At 41.3% G+C, this 21,142-nt stretch overlaps 1 protein-coding gene across 11 annotated transcripts in view; it reads left to right on the forward strand.

The window, feature by feature from the left end:
• Positions 1 to 21,142, forward strand: part of SRGAP2 (SLIT-ROBO Rho GTPase activating protein 2) — a 271,565-nt gene that overhangs the window by 181,203 nt on the left and 69,220 nt on the right. For all 11 annotated transcript variants that reach the window (XR_013529861.1, XR_013529862.1, XM_035280593.3 and 8 more), the window contains exons 5-7: positions 10,641 to 10,703; positions 19,182 to 19,397; positions 20,035 to 20,163. Coding sequence is in view for 9 of the 11 variants with exons in the window: in XM_035280593.3 (XP_035136484.1) it covers positions 10,641 to 10,703; positions 19,182 to 19,397; positions 20,035 to 20,163 (408 nt within the window). In the remaining 2 variants the exon portion in view is untranslated. The remainder of the gene's footprint in view (positions 1 to 10,640; positions 10,704 to 19,181; positions 19,398 to 20,034; positions 20,164 to 21,142) is intronic.

Below are 21,142 nucleotides of genomic sequence, written 5' to 3' on the forward strand. Positions count from 1 at the left end.
CTCAATAATTTAAAAATGTAAACAAGTTTTAGTACAAAAAATGCAGTAATTAAAAGAATTTAATGTGTAGATCAAGTAGCAAATTAGATAGTTCTGAATAAATAATTAATGACCTGAAAGGTCAGAAAATAATGCATACTGAACCTCAGAGAGATAAAAGGATGGAAAATACAGAAAAGAGCGTAAGAGACTTGTGGGATATGGTGAGTAGGCCTAACATGCTTCTATTTGAAGTCTCAGAAGAAGAGAACAAAGAGAATGGGATAGAAGCAATATTTGAAGAGATAATGGCTGTGAATTGCCCTAAACTAAAAAAGACCTAAAGCCACAGACTGAAGTATTATGAGTCCCAAATAGAACAAATACAAAGAAAATACAAACAGCTAGAGGTAGAAAAGACTTACTATCCTCAGTAGAGCAACAGCATGGTTGACAGCTGACTTCTGAACAAAAGCAATAGAAGGCAGGTGACGATGGACTCTAAGTGTAGAAAGAAATAGCCTTTGAAAGTGGTAAACTAAAGATATTCTCAGACAAGAAAAATATGAGAAAATGGATCACCAGCAGACTTGCACTAAAAGAAATACTAAATGGCATTATTTAGGCAGAAGGAAAATGATCCCAAATAGAAGCTTAGAAATGCAGTAAAGCATGAGGAGCAACAGAAACTGTATGTAATAATATAAATCTAAATGAATAATCACAGTTGAAAACAACACTAATAATCATCTGTGAGGTTTTCCTTTTTTTAGGGGTATGGGTGGGAGAGACAGAGGCTTGCTCTGTTGCCCAGCCTAGACTGCAGTGACACAATTATAGCCCACTGCAGCCTTGAACTCCTAGGCTTAAATGATCCTCCCACCTTAACCTTCCAAGTATTACAGCTGGGACAAGAGGTGTGTGCCACCATGGCTGGCTTATTTTTTATAGAGAGGGTCTATCTGTTGCCCAGGCTGGTTGAACTCCTGACTTCAAGTAATCCTCCTGCCTTGGCCTTCCAAAGTGGTGGGATTACAGGCATGAGCCATTACACCAGGCCAACTCTGTGAGGTTTTAAATATATCTAAAATTAATATACGTGTGAACAATTAAATCAACAATAGAATCTGTGTCTGTGTGGGGGTAGGGAAATGGGTTTAAAGTTATTTTCAGAACATGGTAAAAGTAGTAATTTGTATTAGATGTTGGCAATTCAAGAATATGTGTTGTTAATTTTTGGTAACCACTCAAAGAATAGTATCTCTACCAATCTAAGACAGGGACAAATTCAATTAATAAAAAAATAAAAGAAGGAAAGAAAAATTCTGGTGAGGGCAAAACTATAGAGATACAGAACAGATCAATGACTTCCAGTGGTTAAGGTAGAGGAGAGTTTGACTACAAAGGTGCAGGATACAAGAGATTTTTGGCAGGTGATGGAACTGTTCTGTGTCTTAATTGTGGTAGTTAGACAACTCCGTGCATTTGCCAAAGCACATAGAACTGTATGCCAACAAGAGTGAATTTTCTGAATGTTTTGTAAATGGAAGAAAAAAAGAAGGTAGAAAAGGAGAGGAAAGAGGAACATAGAAGAGATAGGACAAATAGATAGCAATTCACAAGTTGGTGAGTTTAAACCTTAATGTAAGGTGTAAGTTGACTTACGCAAATTAAAGGCAGATTTTTTTAAAAGCAAAACTGGAGTGTATGTTGCTTGTAAGAGAACAGATACACTTTATAAGGATAAAGAAAGATTTAAAGCAAAGTGATAAGAAAAGATAGCTGCAATAAAATCAGACCAGGTAGATCTTTTCTTTTCTCTCTTTTTGTTTTTGTTTTTGTTTTTTTTATTTTTTTGGAGACGAAGTCTTGTTCTGTCCCCCAGACTAAAGGGCAGTGGTGCAATTTCAGCTCACTGGAATCTCCACCTACTGGGTTCAAGCAGTTGAACCCAGCCTCCCGAATAGCTGGGATTACAGGTGTGCACCACCATGCCCAGCTAATTTTTGTATTTTTAATAGAGACAGGGTTTCACTTGTCAGTCAGGCTGGTCTCAAACTCCTGGCCTCAAGTGATCCACCCATCTCAGCCTTGCAAGGTGCTGGGATTACAGGCATGAGCCACTGCATTCAGCCAGACCAGGTAGATTTTAATGCAAAAAAAATATTATTCTTTATAAAGAGAGACATTTCCTAATAAAGACTCAAGTTTCCAGGAAGAAGTATATACTTAATAACATAGCCTTAAAATATATAAATCAAAAAATGGGACAGAATTAAAATGGGAACTAGATAAATCATCAGCCCCATTGAGAGATTTAACATACCTGTCTCAGTGAATGATTAAACAACTAGACCAAAAAAGTCAGTAAAAATACAGAAGAGTTGAAAAACAACAAACTTGACCTAAATGATGTGTATGGATACTGTGCCTGACAACTGTGGGTAGATACACATTCTTTTCAAGTGTGCATGGAACATTTATAAGGTTTAAGCCTGAAATGGGGAGGACAAATTGAAGAGCTTAGGTGAGAAATTAGAGCTGGAGATGGGAAAGCTCCAGTTCCAAAGTCTGAATTCTCCTTCTCATGATTCAGTGATTTTTCAATAGGAGTGGGGTACTGGCAAGAGGGAAGGTACCCTCTCTCAAGAATATTGATCTTTTTTTTTCAACTATATGTGGGCCATGACTAATGGGAATGGCTGCTCATGTGTTTACTGTGGACAAAGACAAGAGGCTGCAAACCACCATGGTAGCTGAAGAAAGCTGATCCAGGCTCAAATCTCCATCCCAATCCCTAGGCAATGCATTCTAATTTCTGTCAGTAAAGGGCTCTACTCAGTCCCCCAAAGTTTGCTTTGTGCTCTTCTTAGGTCCAACCCTGGCACCTGAGTTGTCAAGAAAATGCTATCTTCATAACCCTCTGGAGCCTCTTCCTCTCTTGATTCTGAAGGCTACTCCCAAGAGTTCTAAAACTAGACAGATCTCTCGATGAATTGACTTTGCTGCTGGGTTCCTCTTTCTTAAAAATATTTAATCAGCGATTTTCCCAGTGCCCCAGGCATTTCCTGTACTAGTGCTGCTGACTGCTTTACTTCCTACCAGGCTGCCCTCCTCCTCTTGGTATTCACACTTCCAACTTTCAGATGAGCTCTATTAACTCCTGTTCTTCCAGCCTCCTCCTGGCCCAGCCATCTGGGAGCCACACAGGCATTCTTCCCATCCCCCAGCTCCTAGATTTTCTTATTGTAGGAGGGCATATGTTTTCAAATACCTTATCATTCTGGCTCTTCCCCCCCCCCTTTCTCTCCCAGTTCCAAGCCATTGATTGCTTTTCCTTCTTAGTTCATTTTACAGCTGCTGAGAGATTTGTGCTCTCATGTTGCCTGTTTGCTTTTGTGTCTTTTATCCCAGTCTTATATCCCAGTCTACTTAAGGATACCCACAGTCACCTAGATACCATTTCTATTCTGTGCTTTTAGTATCTTGCTTGGAAAATGGGGTGATTACTCATCTTCAGAATGACCTCAAGAAATGCTTTGGCATGAGCGATCAGGGCCTAAGACATTACGCCCCCACCCAAATCATTATCCAAAAGAGTAAGAGATGGAAATGTGCCAAGAAAAAGATCACAGTGGTAGTTTAAGAAATGAAAGCTTAGATTTGATTGTCTGTTTTATTTTAAAAGATGCTGTTTTGAGCTTCTTAGTATTAGCATAGGTCATTCAAAGAGATTGGAACAACCATTGAGAAACATTCAGATTGTTATAGGACTGTGTTTCAGACTGGGAGAGCAGAAGCTTTAGCCTCTTTCTGACCCCACCCTGAACTCCTCTGAACTCCCACCCTTGTCCTGAGTATGCCTGTTGCTGAGAAGAGACTTTGGTCAGATGTTAGCGAGCATTCACAGAGGGTAGAAGCTGAGTCCATGGAGTTCATGTCATGCCAAGGAATAGATTTTCTCCCAGGGCCATTAGCTTTACTTGTGAGTTATCAAGTGTTACTGCTCACACATTCCAGAGCTTCTGGAAAAGCCTTAAGGAAATGGCTTTCAGAAAGAAGTATCCTAGAGGAGAGAGGTCCTGGATTTCACTGAACCAGAATTAGATGGGTGGGTTTGATATTCTGTGACCTAGGTAGTGGGGAGCTCCTACCTTTGGATGTTTCTTTATGACCACAGTCATACCATATCCTAGTTGTACAGCCAAGAAAGAGCTTTTCTGTTTAATCTATCTGAAGAAATAGAAGGTAATTGTATCCTCCTTATTTTCATTCTGCCCCCCCCCCCCCCCATCATTTCTTCCTTTCTGCGAAGCGCTTTTTATCGTCTTTCTTTGTTTTGTTTTGGGAGTTTTTAAAAATTTATTTATTTATTTATTTTTGCTTTCTTTCCTCAGGAAAGCTGAATTATTTCTTATAGAATCATTTGATTCTTACTGAAACTGGGGAGGAAAAAGATTATGCAACAGCAGGCATAAGGAAAAACAGAGAACCTTCTTCCCTTTGGGCCCACAGAGCTCACTGGAGGGATTCAGCTACACTCCTGCCTGGGAAGTAGTTTCCAGGACCTTCGCAATTCCATGTAACACTTTTAACATGTTTGAGAGTATAAGGAGGCAGCATAGTGCGGTGGAAAGAACACTTGAGTGGGTGTTGAGGGGGCTGGATTCTAATATCAATATTAGCTAACATTTATTGAACAGGCTAGGTGCTAGATTCTGTTTAAAGTACTTTACGTGGATTATCTCACTATTCTTACTATCCTGTTTTACAGATGTGAAAGCTGAAGGAAAGAGTGAAATAGAATTTACTCAAGGTCATCAGTTGGGGAGTAGAAGTAGGATTCAATTCCTGCTCCAGAGCCTGCATGTTCAGCTCTCCTTTAATACTGCATGTGGTCCCTGATAGAATAGTGACCCTGGAAAAGTCATTTCAACAAGTTTTAGGACTCATCAGAGAACCGCAACCAAAGGGAGTTCATTGTGGCTAACCTCTGATGGAGTTTCCACTTTTAATAATTTATATGATGAAATGCAGCTATATTGTTTAGTTCTTGTCATTATGTGAAGACATAGTATTTAAACTTTGATCTCATTGATTGAGGAACTGATTATTTTATGTCCACTGTGCACAAAACAATGGACTGGGTACCACAGAGGGTTCAGAAAAATGCTTAAAAAGTTAAAATCTATCTCTTTCATTAGCTTTAGATGGTTTCATATTTTAGTTGCTTTGAGTTTGTTTAGACAAAGTCTTTCAGATAATTAAACAGGAATCAAATTGGAAAACGATTAATATTCCAGAAGAGGAATCCTGAAATAGGTATTGGGGCTTAGACTGTGTCAAATTTCTGACATTTCTTTTAAAATATAACTTTTGTCACTAGGATAGTTTATATCCATTAACTACTGAGTGAAGGAGCTTCTGGTAAGATTAGTTTTCATGGTGCTTACAAGCTCAAGGGGTTCTTTAAAAACTGGAACATGTCTGCTTTGGGAGTCACTAATACCGAAGCTGGCTCATTATAACCTGAAATATCCATTAGTAACTTAGAAAGGCAAACTCAAAGAAAAAGAATTTACTATGTAATAGCTGGATTTTTTTGAAATCAGGTGTTTTTTGTTTTTTTTTTTCTGGTAAGCTGGATTCAGTATCTAGCTTGCTGTGGAGTTAGGTTATAGTGTAGAAACCTCTTGCCTGGGATAGGAAAAAAATTGATCTTAAACTAAAAAACTAACTTAAGATATTCCATTTCTAGTAATATCTTTGAGAGTGGAAGAATTACATTCTGATGGGCCCAGGTGTCAGATTAATGTCCATATTTCTCAGCAGATTGTAAACTTTTAAACTTTCTGTTTTGCATTCAGACCACAAGTGCCTGACACTTAATAGATGTTCTATAAATATTTGCTGATGGACTCTTTATTGCTCAGTCCCTAAAATCCAGCCATTTCTTCCTTGCCAGAATTCAGTAATTGAACTTGCTTTGAAACATCCGATCAGCCACCTCGAGAGGGCAAGTTATTTTAGCTCCTGTCTAAATAAATTAGTGGGCTCCAGTCCTTAAACCACTATTTTCTTTATTAATTCCTCAATTGCAGACTTTTGTATGTATCTAGTCTTTTTAAACCTGTGTATAATGACTTATTAATGAGGTGTAAAATAAATGTAGTGAGTTATATCCTACATAAAAAAAATAGAAAATGCCAGGCACAGTCACTCAAGAATATAATCCCAGCTACTCAAGAGGCTGAGGTGGGGGGACCTTTAGGCCAGGAGTTTGAGACCAGCTTGGACAGCATTGCAAGACTCTATCTCTAAAAACAATTTTTAAAAACTAGCCAAGCATGGTGGCATGCCTGTAGTACCAGCTCCTTTGGAGGCCAAGGCAGGAGGATTGTTTGAGACCAGCCTGAGCAACATAGTGAGACCCCATGTCTATAAAAATGTAAAAAATTAGCCAGCATGGTGCTACACATTTGTAGTCCCACCTACATGGGAGGCTGAGGGAGGGGGATTCTTGACACTTGAGCCCAAGAGTTCAAGGCTGCAATGAGCTATGATTATGCCACTGCATGATCCAGCCTCGAAAGAAATAAAGAAAGAGAGAGAGAGAGAAAGAGAAGAAAGAAAGAAAAAAGAAAGAAAGAAAGGAAAGAGAAGGAAAAGAGAGAGAGAAGGAAAGGGAGAGAAAGAAAGAAAGTGAGAGAGAGAAGGGAGGGAGGGAAGGAAGATAAAAGAATAGGAAATATCAGAATGCACAGCACATAAGTACTTTTATTATAGGCACATATTTTGCTGTATTGCAATAAAAAATGTACTTTTTGACCATCCTACTCTACCTGTCTTCAGAAGGACACCTCTGGTGTCCCTATTGTGGCATCTCCTAGCCCACCTCTCTATAAAAGTTTTGCACTTCAATATATTTGTGTTTTATACATCCTTGGATTTCCCATAGCATAAGGTCCTAACTGGAGCTCAGTCTTTCTCAGAGCCATCACATGGTATCCTAACACATGAATGAATGCTGAACAGAAAGAGCCCTGCTTGCATATATGCAGGTAGTGTGGTGGAAGGGAAATCTAGACGTCATTTCTGAGTTCTGACCTGCTGGATCATCGCCCTCTGAACCCCCAAAGCCTTGGCATACAGCTTCACACTGTACCACCTATTTTGGTGGTCCAAGTTAGGTGAGGGAGAGAACCAGACACAATGCCCACCATCACCTAGCACTGGCCCTGCTACCAAACAGTCATTCCTTTTAGACCTTTGTTCCCCACCAAAAGCATTTCAGGCAAAGCGCCGGCTCATGAAACTTGGCCTCTTTGAAGTGGTGAGTGAGTGCCCCTGAAACCACCACCTTATGTATGGTGGTGCCTCTCCTGCTGCCAGAGTTTGTTACGGGGTCATGCTCCTTTCCTCTGAAATCTGTCATGTATATTCAGTTTTAAACTGGACTTTTTTTTAACAATTGGACTCGGAACAATCTTTAGGGTGAGGAGGGGATACTAGTGGTTGTGGGGTAGATATGTGCCCTTGAAAACTGGATTCTTTGTTGGAAAACTGCTGACACAGGCTAAATGACAGAGAACTAAATGACTCTACTGTTTCTACCTGCTCACAGACTCAGCCTTGGGATGGGGCTGAAATTAGCCCTCACCACATGGCAGAGACATGCCTTCCTCTTATTTTTTCTTCTTTCATACAAATAGGGAGTAATTTTGTGCCTGTCAAAAAATACAGCTTTGAAATATAGATAATCAATAAACAATAGTCCCACCCCCAACTGGGAAAGCACATGAGTGCTGATCTGAATAATTAGAGAATCAGTAACAAGTAACCTACCTGTTGAGAACAGGTCTGAAACCTCTTTCATAATTTGTGTTCTTGGGGAAACGCTAATAGACAAACCCATCCAAGCTTTGGAAATGTACTGATTTAATGAGGTCCAAGGAGGAGTGACCAACCCAGTGGCCAGGCATCCCAGATGCCTAGGAGTCTCATGTTTCCATACATTTCTGCTGTTACATCCCTTCTGTGAGCAAGAAGGCTTTGAAACATTGCAGCCTTGTCTTGGAGAGATGAGATGACACTGTGCATTTCAGTCCTGTTTCCAATGCTGTTATCTGTCGGAAAAGGAAGCTTTCCTACCCAGTTTGTAAGCATACAACTGGTAGGAGCTGTTGCAATCTCATTGTCTTCCGATCAGCCCCTCCTTGGCAGCCATCAGAGTGGAGGCCCCGTGAAACACATTGTGGTAAGTTTCAAAATAAGAGAGCTCAGCCTGAGTGCACCATCACACTTCCCATCCCATAGAACCAGCATTGTTAACTGTGCCACATCTCTATTCTAAATTTAGGCATCTTTTTTTTTCCTGGGCAAAGATTACTATGCAAACATTTAAAAGAAAAACTTTGCCCAAAGTGATTTTTCCCCCCAACTTCTATTTGGTTTCCTGCAATGTTTAGATGACTCATTTTCTTCCAAGAAATTTTAAAGGAAAGAGATCCAGGCTGTATGTTAGTACACAAAGACTGCTCTGTAATTCTCTTTTTCTTCCCTGTCTAGAAACCCCTTGGCTTTTTATAGAGAATGGAAAAGCTCTACAGTCTTCATTGTCACATACTCCACCTCATCAGGTTTTGTTGTTCCCAGGAATAAATGTCCCCTTGTCTTTGGGTGGGGGCCCCCTTGTGGCTTACTAGCTCTGTCAACCCTGCTGTAGTGGCCAGCACGGAAGCCCTTCTTGGGGCCACGCTTTTCCCCAAAGGCACACAGTTAAGGTTTCTGAAACAGAGAATGAATTAATGGCCTTTTATCATCTGTGAAAAGGGAGACACTGGCAATTTCCTGCCTCTGGCCTTGTGTCAGAATTTCTCCTGATTGCTAGAGGCTGTATTGTACATTTTAAGTGGGCTCACTACACATGTATTCCCAGCCCAACCCTCAGCCAGAGGGAGCGGTAAGTCAGATCACTTGAGCAGCCTGTTCAAATAAACAGGGATAATAGTTGAGTGGTCCTCCCAGCTAATCAGGACATGAAAGGAAACATCTGCCTGGGCTTAATTGCCATTTTTTTTCGTTACACTTTTCCCTCTTCTTCTTCCCCCATTCCCACTCTGGGGCTAAGTTATTTAAGTCGTGAGTAAGCAACAAGGTAGAGGATAGGAGCGGTCTCCTTTAACCTCTGCGATTCAAACATAAGGAGGAGTTAAGAAAGGATAGGAAGCTGGCAGGAGGAGCTGGCCCAGAGGCAGGAGGGCAGGGCTGTAGGAAGTGATACTCATGGTCACTTCCTGACCCTATTGCTGACTCTGGGGCTGGAGGTGAGTCATGTTGCCTCACTTCATCTCCTTGGGCCTCTGTTGCTTCAGTTGAGCTCAGCTTTCCTCTCAATGGGAAGGAGAGGCTAGTATGTGAGATCATAGATGAAAGGCATTCCCTCTTGTGGCTTCTTCTAGCAGTTGAGGTCATTGAATGAGAGACCCTGGAAATGATAAATTTAAGACTGGCAAGATGCCCCTGAACTGGTCCATTTTGTAGAGTATCTGGGTCCCCAAGGAGAACTTACTCATCTTCTGAGCCAACCAGCTGTACATTAACCAGAGTGATGTTTGAAGCTGATATGAACTCTAGAAGCCAGGCAGAAGATCATGTAGAATCATAGAATGGCAGAGGTGGAAAAGGACCTTAGAAATGTTTTTTAGCTGAAGGTTTTCATTTTATAGAAGGGAAAATAGAGGGCCAGAGAGGTTAACCAGGTTGTCCAGAGTTGTCTCTTTGGTAATGCAGGAGCCAGGAATAGAAAGAGAATCTTGTGATTGCTAATTTAGGGCTCCTTCTACCCCTTTCCCCACTATCGGGTATAAAAATTCATGCCTACTCACGACAGGGGTCACACATAGGTTATATTCCATAATGAATACCTTAATAGAAAATTGACAGATCATAAAAGAAAAATGAAAATGACTGATAAACAGTTTTTAAAATGCTCAGGCTCACTAGATATATGGTTAGATGTCAGCCCTGGGTGGCAGCAGCAAGGAACTCAGGAGCCACCACTTCTCAGGATTAACTAATTGGAGACCCCTTAACATATATGATCAGCATCTAATAACAGCTAATCTCTCAGCAGTCAATATTGAGATAGCACTGCCTTGGGAATTTTGGGTAGAAATAAAGCAAGTAAGAAATATAGTTCCATCCTGCTTGGAGCTTTCTATTTAGGTAGGGACTTAGAAGTCCCTGGATGTTTACATACTTTTTCCTATTACACATCTTGCTTTCCTTTGAAATCTTCTGGAATGCTTGACTGCAAGTATCTGAGAAACCGTGTTCCACCTAACAAAAGTTGCTAGGTAGGATGTGGCTTTCAGGCCTCCTCTTTGGGGCCCAGTATAAAAATCAAAGGCTACCACCCTTTTTCCCTCCACACAATTGCCTTTGCTAGGCTATAGAAAGGGCACATTTCATTTTATTAAAACTCTTTGAGTAATCTGACCATAATTGGGTCTGATTGGAATGGTTATCTGATTTGCTGGGTTAAATAATGGGCCTTAATTGAGTCTGGGTTATTTGTAGAGCCAGTGTGGCTTTTGCCTTCATTGCTCCCTCCTCTCTCTTCTGTTTCCCAATTAACCTTCATTTCACTTTCCTTGCAGAGTAAAGAAGTCGGCCAGCAGCTCCAAGATGATTTGATGAAGGTCCTGAACGAGCTCTACTCGGTAAATCAGATGGGTTGCTTGGCTCTTTAGTAAGCAGAAGGAAGCAGCATTTGGCAGCTTGCAGCCAGTACGTCAGCGCAGAACTGAACTGAGGTTGAGGACAAGTGCATGGTCCCCACTGGGGGTGACCCCACCCATCTTCTTTTTTCACACTCATCTTTTCAAAACTGAATGAGTCAAAAAATACTTCCTCAAAATAAGTTTTTTCCTCAGCTGTGCAAGCTCACCCTGACTTTATTTGGCGCATAATTGCTAGAGACCAGCCAAAGTCTAGGTCACTGGCACAACGGACCCCATTAGCAGCAAACAAGGGACCCTGAATCTAACAGCAAGGAACATAGCCTGCATTGCACTATTAATATGTGCCTGTCAGAAAGACTTTATCGTTGTAGCTTTTACATCAGATCTTGGATTGATCTGCTTTGAGACTAGAACAAATGCTCTAGAGGGCAGCACGGAGTCCTAAATGCCCCTAATAAGAGGGACCAGTTCCGGCAGAAAGAGCTTTGCATTGGCTTCTTGGAGTTTTACACAGCCAAACCTCAGTGACGAGACAGGCTGCGGGCTTGGAGAAGAGAACACAATCTGTTCTGAGATGACTGGTGCTTCAGGCACGTGATGCCTGTGGCTGGTGTGTGTTAATTCATGCACAGAGAGGTGGTGGTAGTGGTTCCCCAGCCATGTTTTTCTAATTATAATGAAAACAAACACGCACTCACACACATACACACCAAGAAAATTCCTGTTTTTATACAGGGAATACTTAAGTTGTACAGCTCATGCCTTTCAAAGGCCCCTTCTCCAGCGTGGATGTGCCAGCCTTCTGTGTCATTTTCTAGGGTTTCTCCATCCTGTTTGGAGGTGATAATTGATTTCTGGTGTTTACTTGCTTATTTGCTGCATTTTTTTCTTTCTCCGTTTTCTTTCCTTTTCCTTCCTTTCCTTTCCTTTTTTTTGATTCACAGAAAGTACAGGCAGTGGTGACATGTGTGACAGGCGTTTGGGATCAGAGAATTCCATGTTGCTGATCCAGAAGCCTAGGTGTGGCCATATTGTCATGGCAACTCTTAAGCAAGTAAATAGGGTAGAGTAGTCATTTGACTTGTCTCCAGTGATGTTCAGTTTGTTTTGAATTTCTAGTTTGTGACTCTTCTGCTCTGAAGCCAAGTATAGATAGATGGTACCTTTGGTTCAGCTCCCAAGTTTTCATTTCTCTCAAATGAAGTTAAGAGTTTTTAAGAACATAAACACATCGATGTTAACCATTTTCAGACTGGATGGGTTTCCTGAACTCTGTCTTTTTAATGCTTTACTTCTGCTCTTTTAGAGCATTTTCTCAGCACCAAGAAGAGCTATTACTCCTTTCTCCTGGCAGAGAATTCCCTAAGATAGAAAGTGACACATGTAGTAATTATATAAATTCCTTTATTTCCTGTAAGTATCTTGACCTTGTACTATTTGCAGCTGTTTCTGGGGAGGAGTAGATTGGATAACCAACAAACCTTGCCACTTTGCAGTGGGACTCAAGGCAGCAGAAGACTAGTGTCTAAGGATCTGTTAGCTTTTACCCAGAGTCCTATGACTCTTCATGTGCTGTGCTTTAAAACAAAATAGGTGAGATAGCATAAGCTGTGTTGTAGTGAGGAAAAAAACCCTGGAACTTATTTCTCTGGTCTGCAGAGGGCCGGCCTGCTACCTCTAACTGCAGACTTAAGACAGCCCAATATTGGCCAACTGCTTTACTGGCCATTTTGAGGCCACAGTCAACAGCATAACATCTTCCCATTGATGTTCAAACTGAGAATTGCCTGAGTGTGGTGTCCCCTGCCAAGAGGTAAATTGGAATACATCCTCATAATGTATTAAAGGCCAAAATTAAAATGTGATGTTTTCCTGTAGCAGGCAGTGGAAAGAGGAAAAAAAGATTAGAGTACATTAGGAAGTTTCAGAGAGGTCTGAGCATTCTGGTCCAGATGGAGTTTTAAGCAGAGGGAATTTTATCCCAAGGGACATTTCGGCAATGTCTGAAGACATTTTTGATTGTCACAACTGGAGGAGTAGAAGGTGCTACTGGCATCTAATGATCTAGAGGCCAGGGATGCTGCTAAAATCCTCAGTGCACAAGACAGCCCCCCACAACAAAGAATTATCTGACCCACAGTGTCAATATACCAAGATCGAGAAATGCTGGTGTAGTAACCAGAGTCTTCTGAATTAGACAACCTAGATTCTACCCCTGCCTTAACTACTTGCTGTATGAACTTGGATACCCCAGACCTCTATGACCTTGGTGTCTACATACACTCCATGCACTGGTGTTTCTATATCCTGGTGGGTGGAGTAGTTGGGGGAATTATACTTCCTGAAATACTAGACTATGGCTAAGGATCAAGTAGGTTTCCAGATTCTGTAGTCAATTAGAAAGTTCAGAGAATAGCTGGGCATAGTGGCTCATTCCTGTAACTCCAGCACTTTGGGAGGCTGGGCAGGTGGATCACCTGAGGTCAGGAGTTCGAGAACAGCTTGGCCAAAATGGTGAAACCCCGTCTCTACTAAAAATAGAAAAATTAGCTGGGCCTAGTAGTGGGTGCCTGTAATCCCACCTACTTGGAAAGCCGAGGCAGCAGAATTATTTGTATGGGGAGGGGGAGGTTGCAGTGATCTGAGATCATGCCCCTGCATTCTAGCCTGGGCAACAGAGTGAGACTCTGTCAAAGAAAAAGAAAGAGAGAGAGAAGGAAATGAAGAAAGGGAAGAAAGAAAGAAAGAGAGAGAGAGAGAGAGAGAAAGAAAATTCAGAGAACAGAATTATTTCTTCTGGAGTTTAAGGTAAGTTTAGGACTGGTCTGAATAATGCGCCAGGGGATTAGGGTGACTGCTGTCCCTGTTTGCTACTGCTGAAGAGTTTCCTGGAAAATGAAACTTTCAATGCTGAAACTTGAAAAGTTCTTGGTTAAAAAGGGTAATTGGTCACCTTGCATGGGACAGTGGTTTTATCAGGTGGAAAGCTGGGACTGTTACATGCTAGCTTTGGGAAGCTACTTGCTGCATGCACACCTTGAGGAGTCAAGAGAACAAGGGAGAGTTTCTTTCTTTTCTTTTTTTTTTTTTTTTTGAGATGGAGTTTCACTCTCGTTGCCCAGGCTGGAGTGCAGTGGTGTCATCTTGGCTCACTGCAACCTCCGCCTCCCAGTTTCAAGTGAGTCTTCTGCCTCAGCCTCCTGAGTAGCTGGGATTATAGGTGTGCACCACCATGCCTGGCTAATTTTTGTATTTTATTTTTTTATGTAGAGACAGGGTTTCACCATGTTGGCCAGGCTGGTCTCGAACTCCTGACCTCAGTTGATCCACTCACCTCAGCCTCCCAAAGTGCTGGGATTACAGGTGTAAGCCACCATGCCCGACCCGTATGAGTTTCTTATAAGTAGCTTTCCCATTATTTGCTTGTCAGGAAGGCAGGAAAGGGCCTCTCATTTCAATGACATTGTAGGCAATAGAATTTCTTTGGGGGCACTGGAAAAAGGAAACAAAGGATGTAAGAAACCCACCCAGTCTTTTCAGTGTCATTGTTACTTCACATCTGCCCCTAATGCCCATGAATACTTCTTTTTAGGGGACTAGTTATCCAAGGGTTGGTAATTTTAGTACTTTCGAACCTTGATGATCCAAGGAGCACAGTCCAGGTGTTCCCAAATAAAGATGCCTTTGGGCAGGAGGCCCAGAATGCCACTCTAAGTGGCCAGCTGCCCCTCTGCACCTTCCTCTTTTCTGCCTGAAAGGCCTTTGATTTCCCTGACTTGGCATTCTGTGCCAGAGACGGCTTCCCACAGCTGCTATTCAGAGAGCAATCCTAGCAAGCATTCTTCTCCACGTGTTTCTCCCCTAGTAATGAGCTGGCTAGTATGTAAGCCATGGCATAAGTGGTTTTCATTTTCTGACTCATGCACTGATAATGCCTTTGAAGTCAGGACACACTGCTTCCCAAAGAACTCTGAGATTCTCTGCCTCAATTGTACTCAGAGGTCGTGTCTGGAAAAACCCAGCAACCCCCCACAGGAAGGAGTATACATGGAGGCACTGAAGCCAATGTGGATTGGCTGAGTGTGAAGAGTCAAGGAAACTCTAGAATTGAGAAAGAAGAAACATTGGGACACTCTCAAGCTGATGTTATCTGCCTTATGCTTCTGTACTCCCCCTGAATATATATCCCCTTGGCTTGGAGCAGCAGCTGTTTGCTGGCAGAGCTATTTCAGACTGGTATTTAGCATCTGTTCCCTTGAAACAATGGCACTTAATAGTCCCTCAACTCTACTTGCTTATTTGACCCTGGCATAGGCACTAGGGAGACAAGAACAAATAAGAGATGTTCCTAAACTCAAGGCATTTCGTTTTGATAGGGAGAGACAGAAAAGTAAAGCATCAAGTGAAAAGTGAAGTGACAAGAACTCATTTACATGTCTGCACAGAGGACAGGGATGAAGTCAGGATCTTTGAAGAGATACTTAAATTGAATCTTAATTGCCAAGAAATCTCTTCTTGTTCTCTACATGTTCCCTTTTTGGTTCCATCCAACTCTTGTTTAATGAGGCAGTATCATTTTTTCTCTCGTTTAGCTGTCCAGGGCTATTATTGAAAGACTGTTTTCAAACTTCTTGCTGTATAATATTTCTTCTAAATTGCTAGTTTTAGTCTTGGTCTTTCATATTAGACATTTCCTTTAAATGCCTGATCATCCTTTGCTGCCTGTTCACACTTTAAAGTGAGGCACTAAAAGATTGTGTATCAGCTGTGGCCTTCACAATAGGGTGTTCTAAGTGGGCTGTGTCCTTGTGGAAGCTCCAACATCAGTATTTCTAGGTCTCTTAACTTGGATGGTCATATTGCCAAGAGAACACACTTTTGATCTCCCACTCATGTCTGGGGGCTGAGTTGTAAAGAGGCCTGGACCATCTCAACATTTAACATAGACTTTTCAGCTAATCCTCCTGTTGAAGTTCAGTATACCCCATCCTCAGCGAAACCTTGTATCCCCTAGTCCATGGACACTCTCTCATAAAATAAACCTCTCATGTAGTCTTTCACTGCAGTGGGAGAGGGGATGTGGGGTCTCACTGTTCTCAGACTTTTGATAGCTTCTTCGGTGTTTAGCTTTACCTTAATCCCACTGCCACTTCTTTCTTTTTGGGCTTCTGTGATCTAAATCTGATTGCTTCTTGGCTCACTCTAGTTTTGGTTTAGGACTCAAGTAGATCAGTTACTACCTGCCCATCTGCTTTTCAGCTTCTGCTTTTATTCTTTTAGTTTTGCTCAGTTTATACCTAAAAGATAATTTTAAAACCTTTTTTTTTCTATTATTTTAGTGTGGCCATCATAGGGAGCAGAGCTAAATACATGAATTCAATATTTAGTTTTTGAAGTAAAGTAGAATTGAGAATTTAGATTTTTTGATTTTTCCCCATAGTTTGTATTTGCCTCACTATCTATATGTAGATGTATGTATATGTATATCTATCTGTACACTTACTATACATATACATATATGTACAGCTTTGTCTAAGACATAGATATGTAGAAACACATATATTTATATATTTATATAGATATATATAAGTCCTACCTTAACTTTCTCTAAGTCCTATCTTGACTATAAATATATATTTATAAATATAAATATTTTATATATGTATATCTTTATATACATACATATTTCTCTAAGTCCTATCTTGACTATAAATATATATTTATAAATATAAATATTTTATATATGTATATCTTTATATACATATATATTTCTCTAAGTCCTATCTTGACTATAAATATATATTTATAAATATAAATATTTTATATATGTATATCTTTATATACATACATATTTCTCTAAGTCCTATCTTGAATTTCCTATTTTCCCAGTTGTTTTGGCATCACTTATTTAAGCTTCAGCTTCTGGGTTCCTCAGATTTCTCTTGAGCTGTAAGGCACTAATAATGCTTCTTCCATATTTACCCAGAAGAGAGATTCAGTGTCACTCAGTCATTTGGGCAACCACTTTGTAAAACCACCATTGTGTATGTGACATATTTCTCCACTGTGAAAAGAGAACACAAAAGAAGTGGAGCTTACCCTGAAGAATGTAGAGTTTCTTAGACAAAGTAGTGTTTTACTCTCTTTTAACATGACAGTTCTTTAAGTTTTTTTAGGGAAAAGGAACAACGTACGTTTTTGATTTTTGTTACTTCATTTGTTGACTTGGTGGCACTATTCTTTGACCTCTTTTTTATCTCATGTTTATTCATAGTGTTTCCTCTTTATCATGCACCTTCATTAAATAGGAAATCACTTTAAAAAAAGAAAAAGCATTCACTTTTGTAACTGTTCACTAAGCTTTTGAATCCCATGGTCAGGGTCAGGCAAAAGAAGAGAAAAAAAGGAGCCTCCTATACACTTCACCTGGGATAACAGATGCCTCTTTTCCACTTCTTAATCAACCTGGAAAGCCGGGGGTCTGTCTGAATTACTTAGAAAGGCTTTTAAATGCCGTTGGTTGTTAAATATTGTTTCTTCTGTATAGAAAGTATGAAGGGTATTATCCTGGTAAAATTTATGGGAAGTATTGTTAGGTTCAGAATAAGGTGAAGCTAATTTAAAACATTCTGCATCCAAAATGAGACATAATTTAGGCTCTAATGTACTTTGATTTTGTCAGTGTTCCCATATTCTTTATTCCTTCGTCTGCCTCCAGCTGATCATAGGGGCTAGATTAGTATACCCACGAAGTCTTTCTAAGTTAGGTTTTCTCAACTTCAGCATCATTGATTGATATTTGGGCCAGATCATTATTTGTTGTGGGGGGCTGTCTTGTGCATAGGGTGTTCAGCAGCATCCCTGACCTATACCCAGTAGATGCCAGTAGCATTCCCCAAATTGTGGCCATCAAAAATGTTTCCAGACACTGCCAGATTTCCCCTGGGGGCAACATAGTCCCCAGTTGGAACACTGCTCTAAACTCAAGTTCATAAATGGAACCAGTTTCTCTTTTCAGGAACATCTTGATCATACTTAATCTTTCCTCCCAACCAATTCAGCTCCATTCCTATCCAAAGGAGAGTCAGTGTTGCTTGGTGGGTAAGAATGTAGTCTTTGGAGTCTGACAGACCTGGGTTTGAATCCTCATTCCGCCATTTCCTCATTCCATGACCTTGGGTATAATAGTTACTCTCTTTGAGCCTTATTTCCTTATCTTTAGACATAAAAATAATAGCATTGTCTTTCATAGAGTTGTTGTAAGGATTAAATGAGGTAATGTACATAAAGCCCCTGGCACACAGCATTTATTAAGTGGTAGAGATTAATAATGTCATACCTTTGCACTCCTCAGTTGTTCACCCCCCCAAACAAACACACACGTGTACACACACGCACACATCCACCCAACTTCTACTCTCTAGTTCTCTATCTCAAAGAAATCTTAAGGCATCACGCTTGAGCACGCTTAACTCCCTGTGTGGAAACAGAAAGCCCCCACAGAGTAGAGAGCATGCACTAGGTGGCTGGAAGTAGTATGTTTAGGACTGGAAACAAGCTTGAGTTCTGGACTTCCTGGCTTCCCTGTTACGATAAAGGATTGGACTCCTAGACAGTTGCTTTGATGGAAAATTTGAAAATTACATCCTTCACCTTTTATACTACTTCCCTCCTGCGGCAATTCCGGTTATACTTGATATGGATTTTATTCCTTCATAGACTCTTACCTGAATTGTTTTGAAGGCTTACAGTCTTCATAGGGTTGTTGTCCAGATTGTGGAACTGCCATAAGGATGAAATGAGAAACTGTGTGTGTAGTACTTGGCATGAAGCCAGGAATATTCTAAGTGCTCAGTAAATGATAATTGGCATTGTGATTGCTGCTGATACTCTAGTTCTGCGAGGGAGAGTGTTTGATCTGGATAAAGCAGAACTGACAGATCACCAGAATCTGTCAGTAGAAAGAGCATTTAGAACCTTTTCCTCTTCCCTGTTTTATATCTGAAAGGTACAGAAAGCATAGGCTACTCCATAGGCTGCACTGTTTTCTTCAGGGTTCCTGACCAGTCTGGGAACTTTGCCCTTGGGGTCTGAGAATGGTGGTGTTGTTTCCTATCTACTTGGTATTATGAGGTGACTAAGTGATAGAAATCACCTGGCCTATATTAAAGAGACATTATTACAAATGATAATGAATAGAAGTAAATAAATACATGATGGATAAACAAAGTTATTTCAGTAAGAGGAAATGTTGGTTCAGTTCACATATTGCTTTCCCGTCCTTTGAGAGGTCTTTCATCTGTATTTGCTGAACCAAACACTTCTGAATTTTTCCCTTAGCGTTGTGAGGATATTGCTTCAAGGGGGAGAGGTCCAGCTGAGTCTGTTAGTTTGTAAAGTAGAGAATTGACCCGATTGGCTTGACCTCTGGGGGTGGGGGTGGGCGATGTCTTGCAGGTCATGAAGACATATCACATGTACAATGCCGACAGCATCAGTGCTCAGAGCAAACTAAAGGAGGCGGAGAAGCAGGAGGAGAAGCAAATTGGTAAATCGGTAAAGCAGGAGGACCGGCAGACCCCACGCTCCCCTGACTCCACCGCCAACGTTCGCATTGAAGAGAAACATGTCCGGAGGAGCTCAGTGAAGAAGATTGAAAAGATGAAGGAGAAGGTGCGTATGCTCCCACAGCTGTGGATGCTGGGAAGTGGCATTCTGTCAGACATGACTGACAGGAATTTCCCAGTAGGCACCAGGAAGAGCAGACTAGGAAGCTCTGGGTTCTTTTAGTGCCTAAGGAATAAAAATGAGTCCTTGCTCTGTGCCTTGGCAGGAATACCAGGTATTGGAAGAACTGGGCACGTGAACTCCATGCTTTTAACCTCTAGCAGAAACCAAAGAAACTGTAGTCACCTTTCCCAATACATTTTCCAAATAGAGCCCAATATCCTATTGCTTTGGAGGGGTTTGGGGTGACTGTAGACCAGGGTCTGGTTTCAGATGTCAGGTGTTTGGGGGCAAGAGGAGTGGTACCTCCTTCAGAGTGGCACTGCAAGAATGAAGACTGGTATTTGAAGACAGAATCAAAGTGGGGCACGCATCTTAAGTAGGGAGCCTCATTAACCTTTCCTGAATTGATCTACATTATGCCCTTGAATCTCATTAAACAGAATTAGAACCCAATTTAAGGCAGATGTGCATAGGGAGTAGCAGCACAATTGTAATTCTTGAAAACACTGTACTTTTATGTTTTAGAGAACAGTCTCCCCTTAAAAAAAAAAGTAAAATTGAACCTCTGTTCCTTTTTTAGCGCCAAGCCAAGTACACGGAGAATAAGCTGAAGGCCATTAAAGCCCGGAATGAGTACTTACTGGCTTTGGAGGCCACCAATGCATCTGTCTTCAAGTACTACATCCACGACCTATCTGACCTTATTGATGTAAGTGCTTAAAGCCGAGGGCCTGAGGGCACCTCTTTTCTAGTTTCAGAATCCTGGTCAGACATTCTCCGATACTGTTGTTCAGGAATCTGGGACATTTTGAGAACAATTGTAAAGATAACAGCCATGATCCATCAGCGGGCTTGCCATGTACCAAGCACCAGGTGAAACACTTCACACTATTCAATCCTTACTGCAATTCTGGGAGAAAGGCATTATTATCAGTATTTTTACAGATTAACAGAGTTTAGATGTCTTACTCTGAATCGGTTTGCCTCTGAAAGAGGCAAAATTTGTACCTTTGCACCTAGGTCTGATTACTCAACCCAGGTTTATAACCACTATGCTCGTCTGTCTGCCAGGAAATACTATTGTTTTTTTTTCTCCTTTTTTTTGAGATAGAGTCTTGCTCTGCCTCCAGACTGGAGTGCAGTGGTGCCATCTCCGCTCACTGCAACCTCCACCTCCCAGGTTCAAGTGATTCTCCTGCCTCAGCCTCCCCAGTAACTAGGACTAACCACCATGCCCAGCTAATTTTTGTATGTTTAGTAGAGACAGGGTTTCACCATGTTGGCAAGGCTGGTCTTGAACCCTTGACCTCAGGTGATCCACCTGCCTCAGCTTCCTAAAGTGCTGGTATTACTAGTATGAGCCATTGTGCCCGGCCTAGGAAATACTTGATTACATCAGCTTGCTTCTCTTGCACAGAAGTGAGTGGCAAGAACTTAACTAAAGAGTTACAGGGCAGGTGTGGTGACTCACGCCTGTAATCCCAGCACTTTGGGAGGCCGAGGCAGGTGGATCACGAGGTCAAGAGATCGAGACCATTCTGGCAAACATGTTGAAACCCTGTCTCTACTAAATACAAAAAATTAGCCAGGCATGGTGGCACATGCCTGTAATCCCAGCTACTTGGGAGGCTGAGACAGGAGAATCGTTTGAACCCAGGAGGCAGAGGTTGCGGTGAGCCGAGAATGTG

Source organism: Callithrix jacchus, chromosome 19 (genome assembly GCF_049354715.1).
Source record: "Callithrix jacchus isolate 240 chromosome 19, calJac240_pri, whole genome shotgun sequence".
Taxonomy (NCBI): domain Eukaryota; kingdom Metazoa; phylum Chordata; class Mammalia; order Primates; family Cebidae; genus Callithrix; species Callithrix jacchus.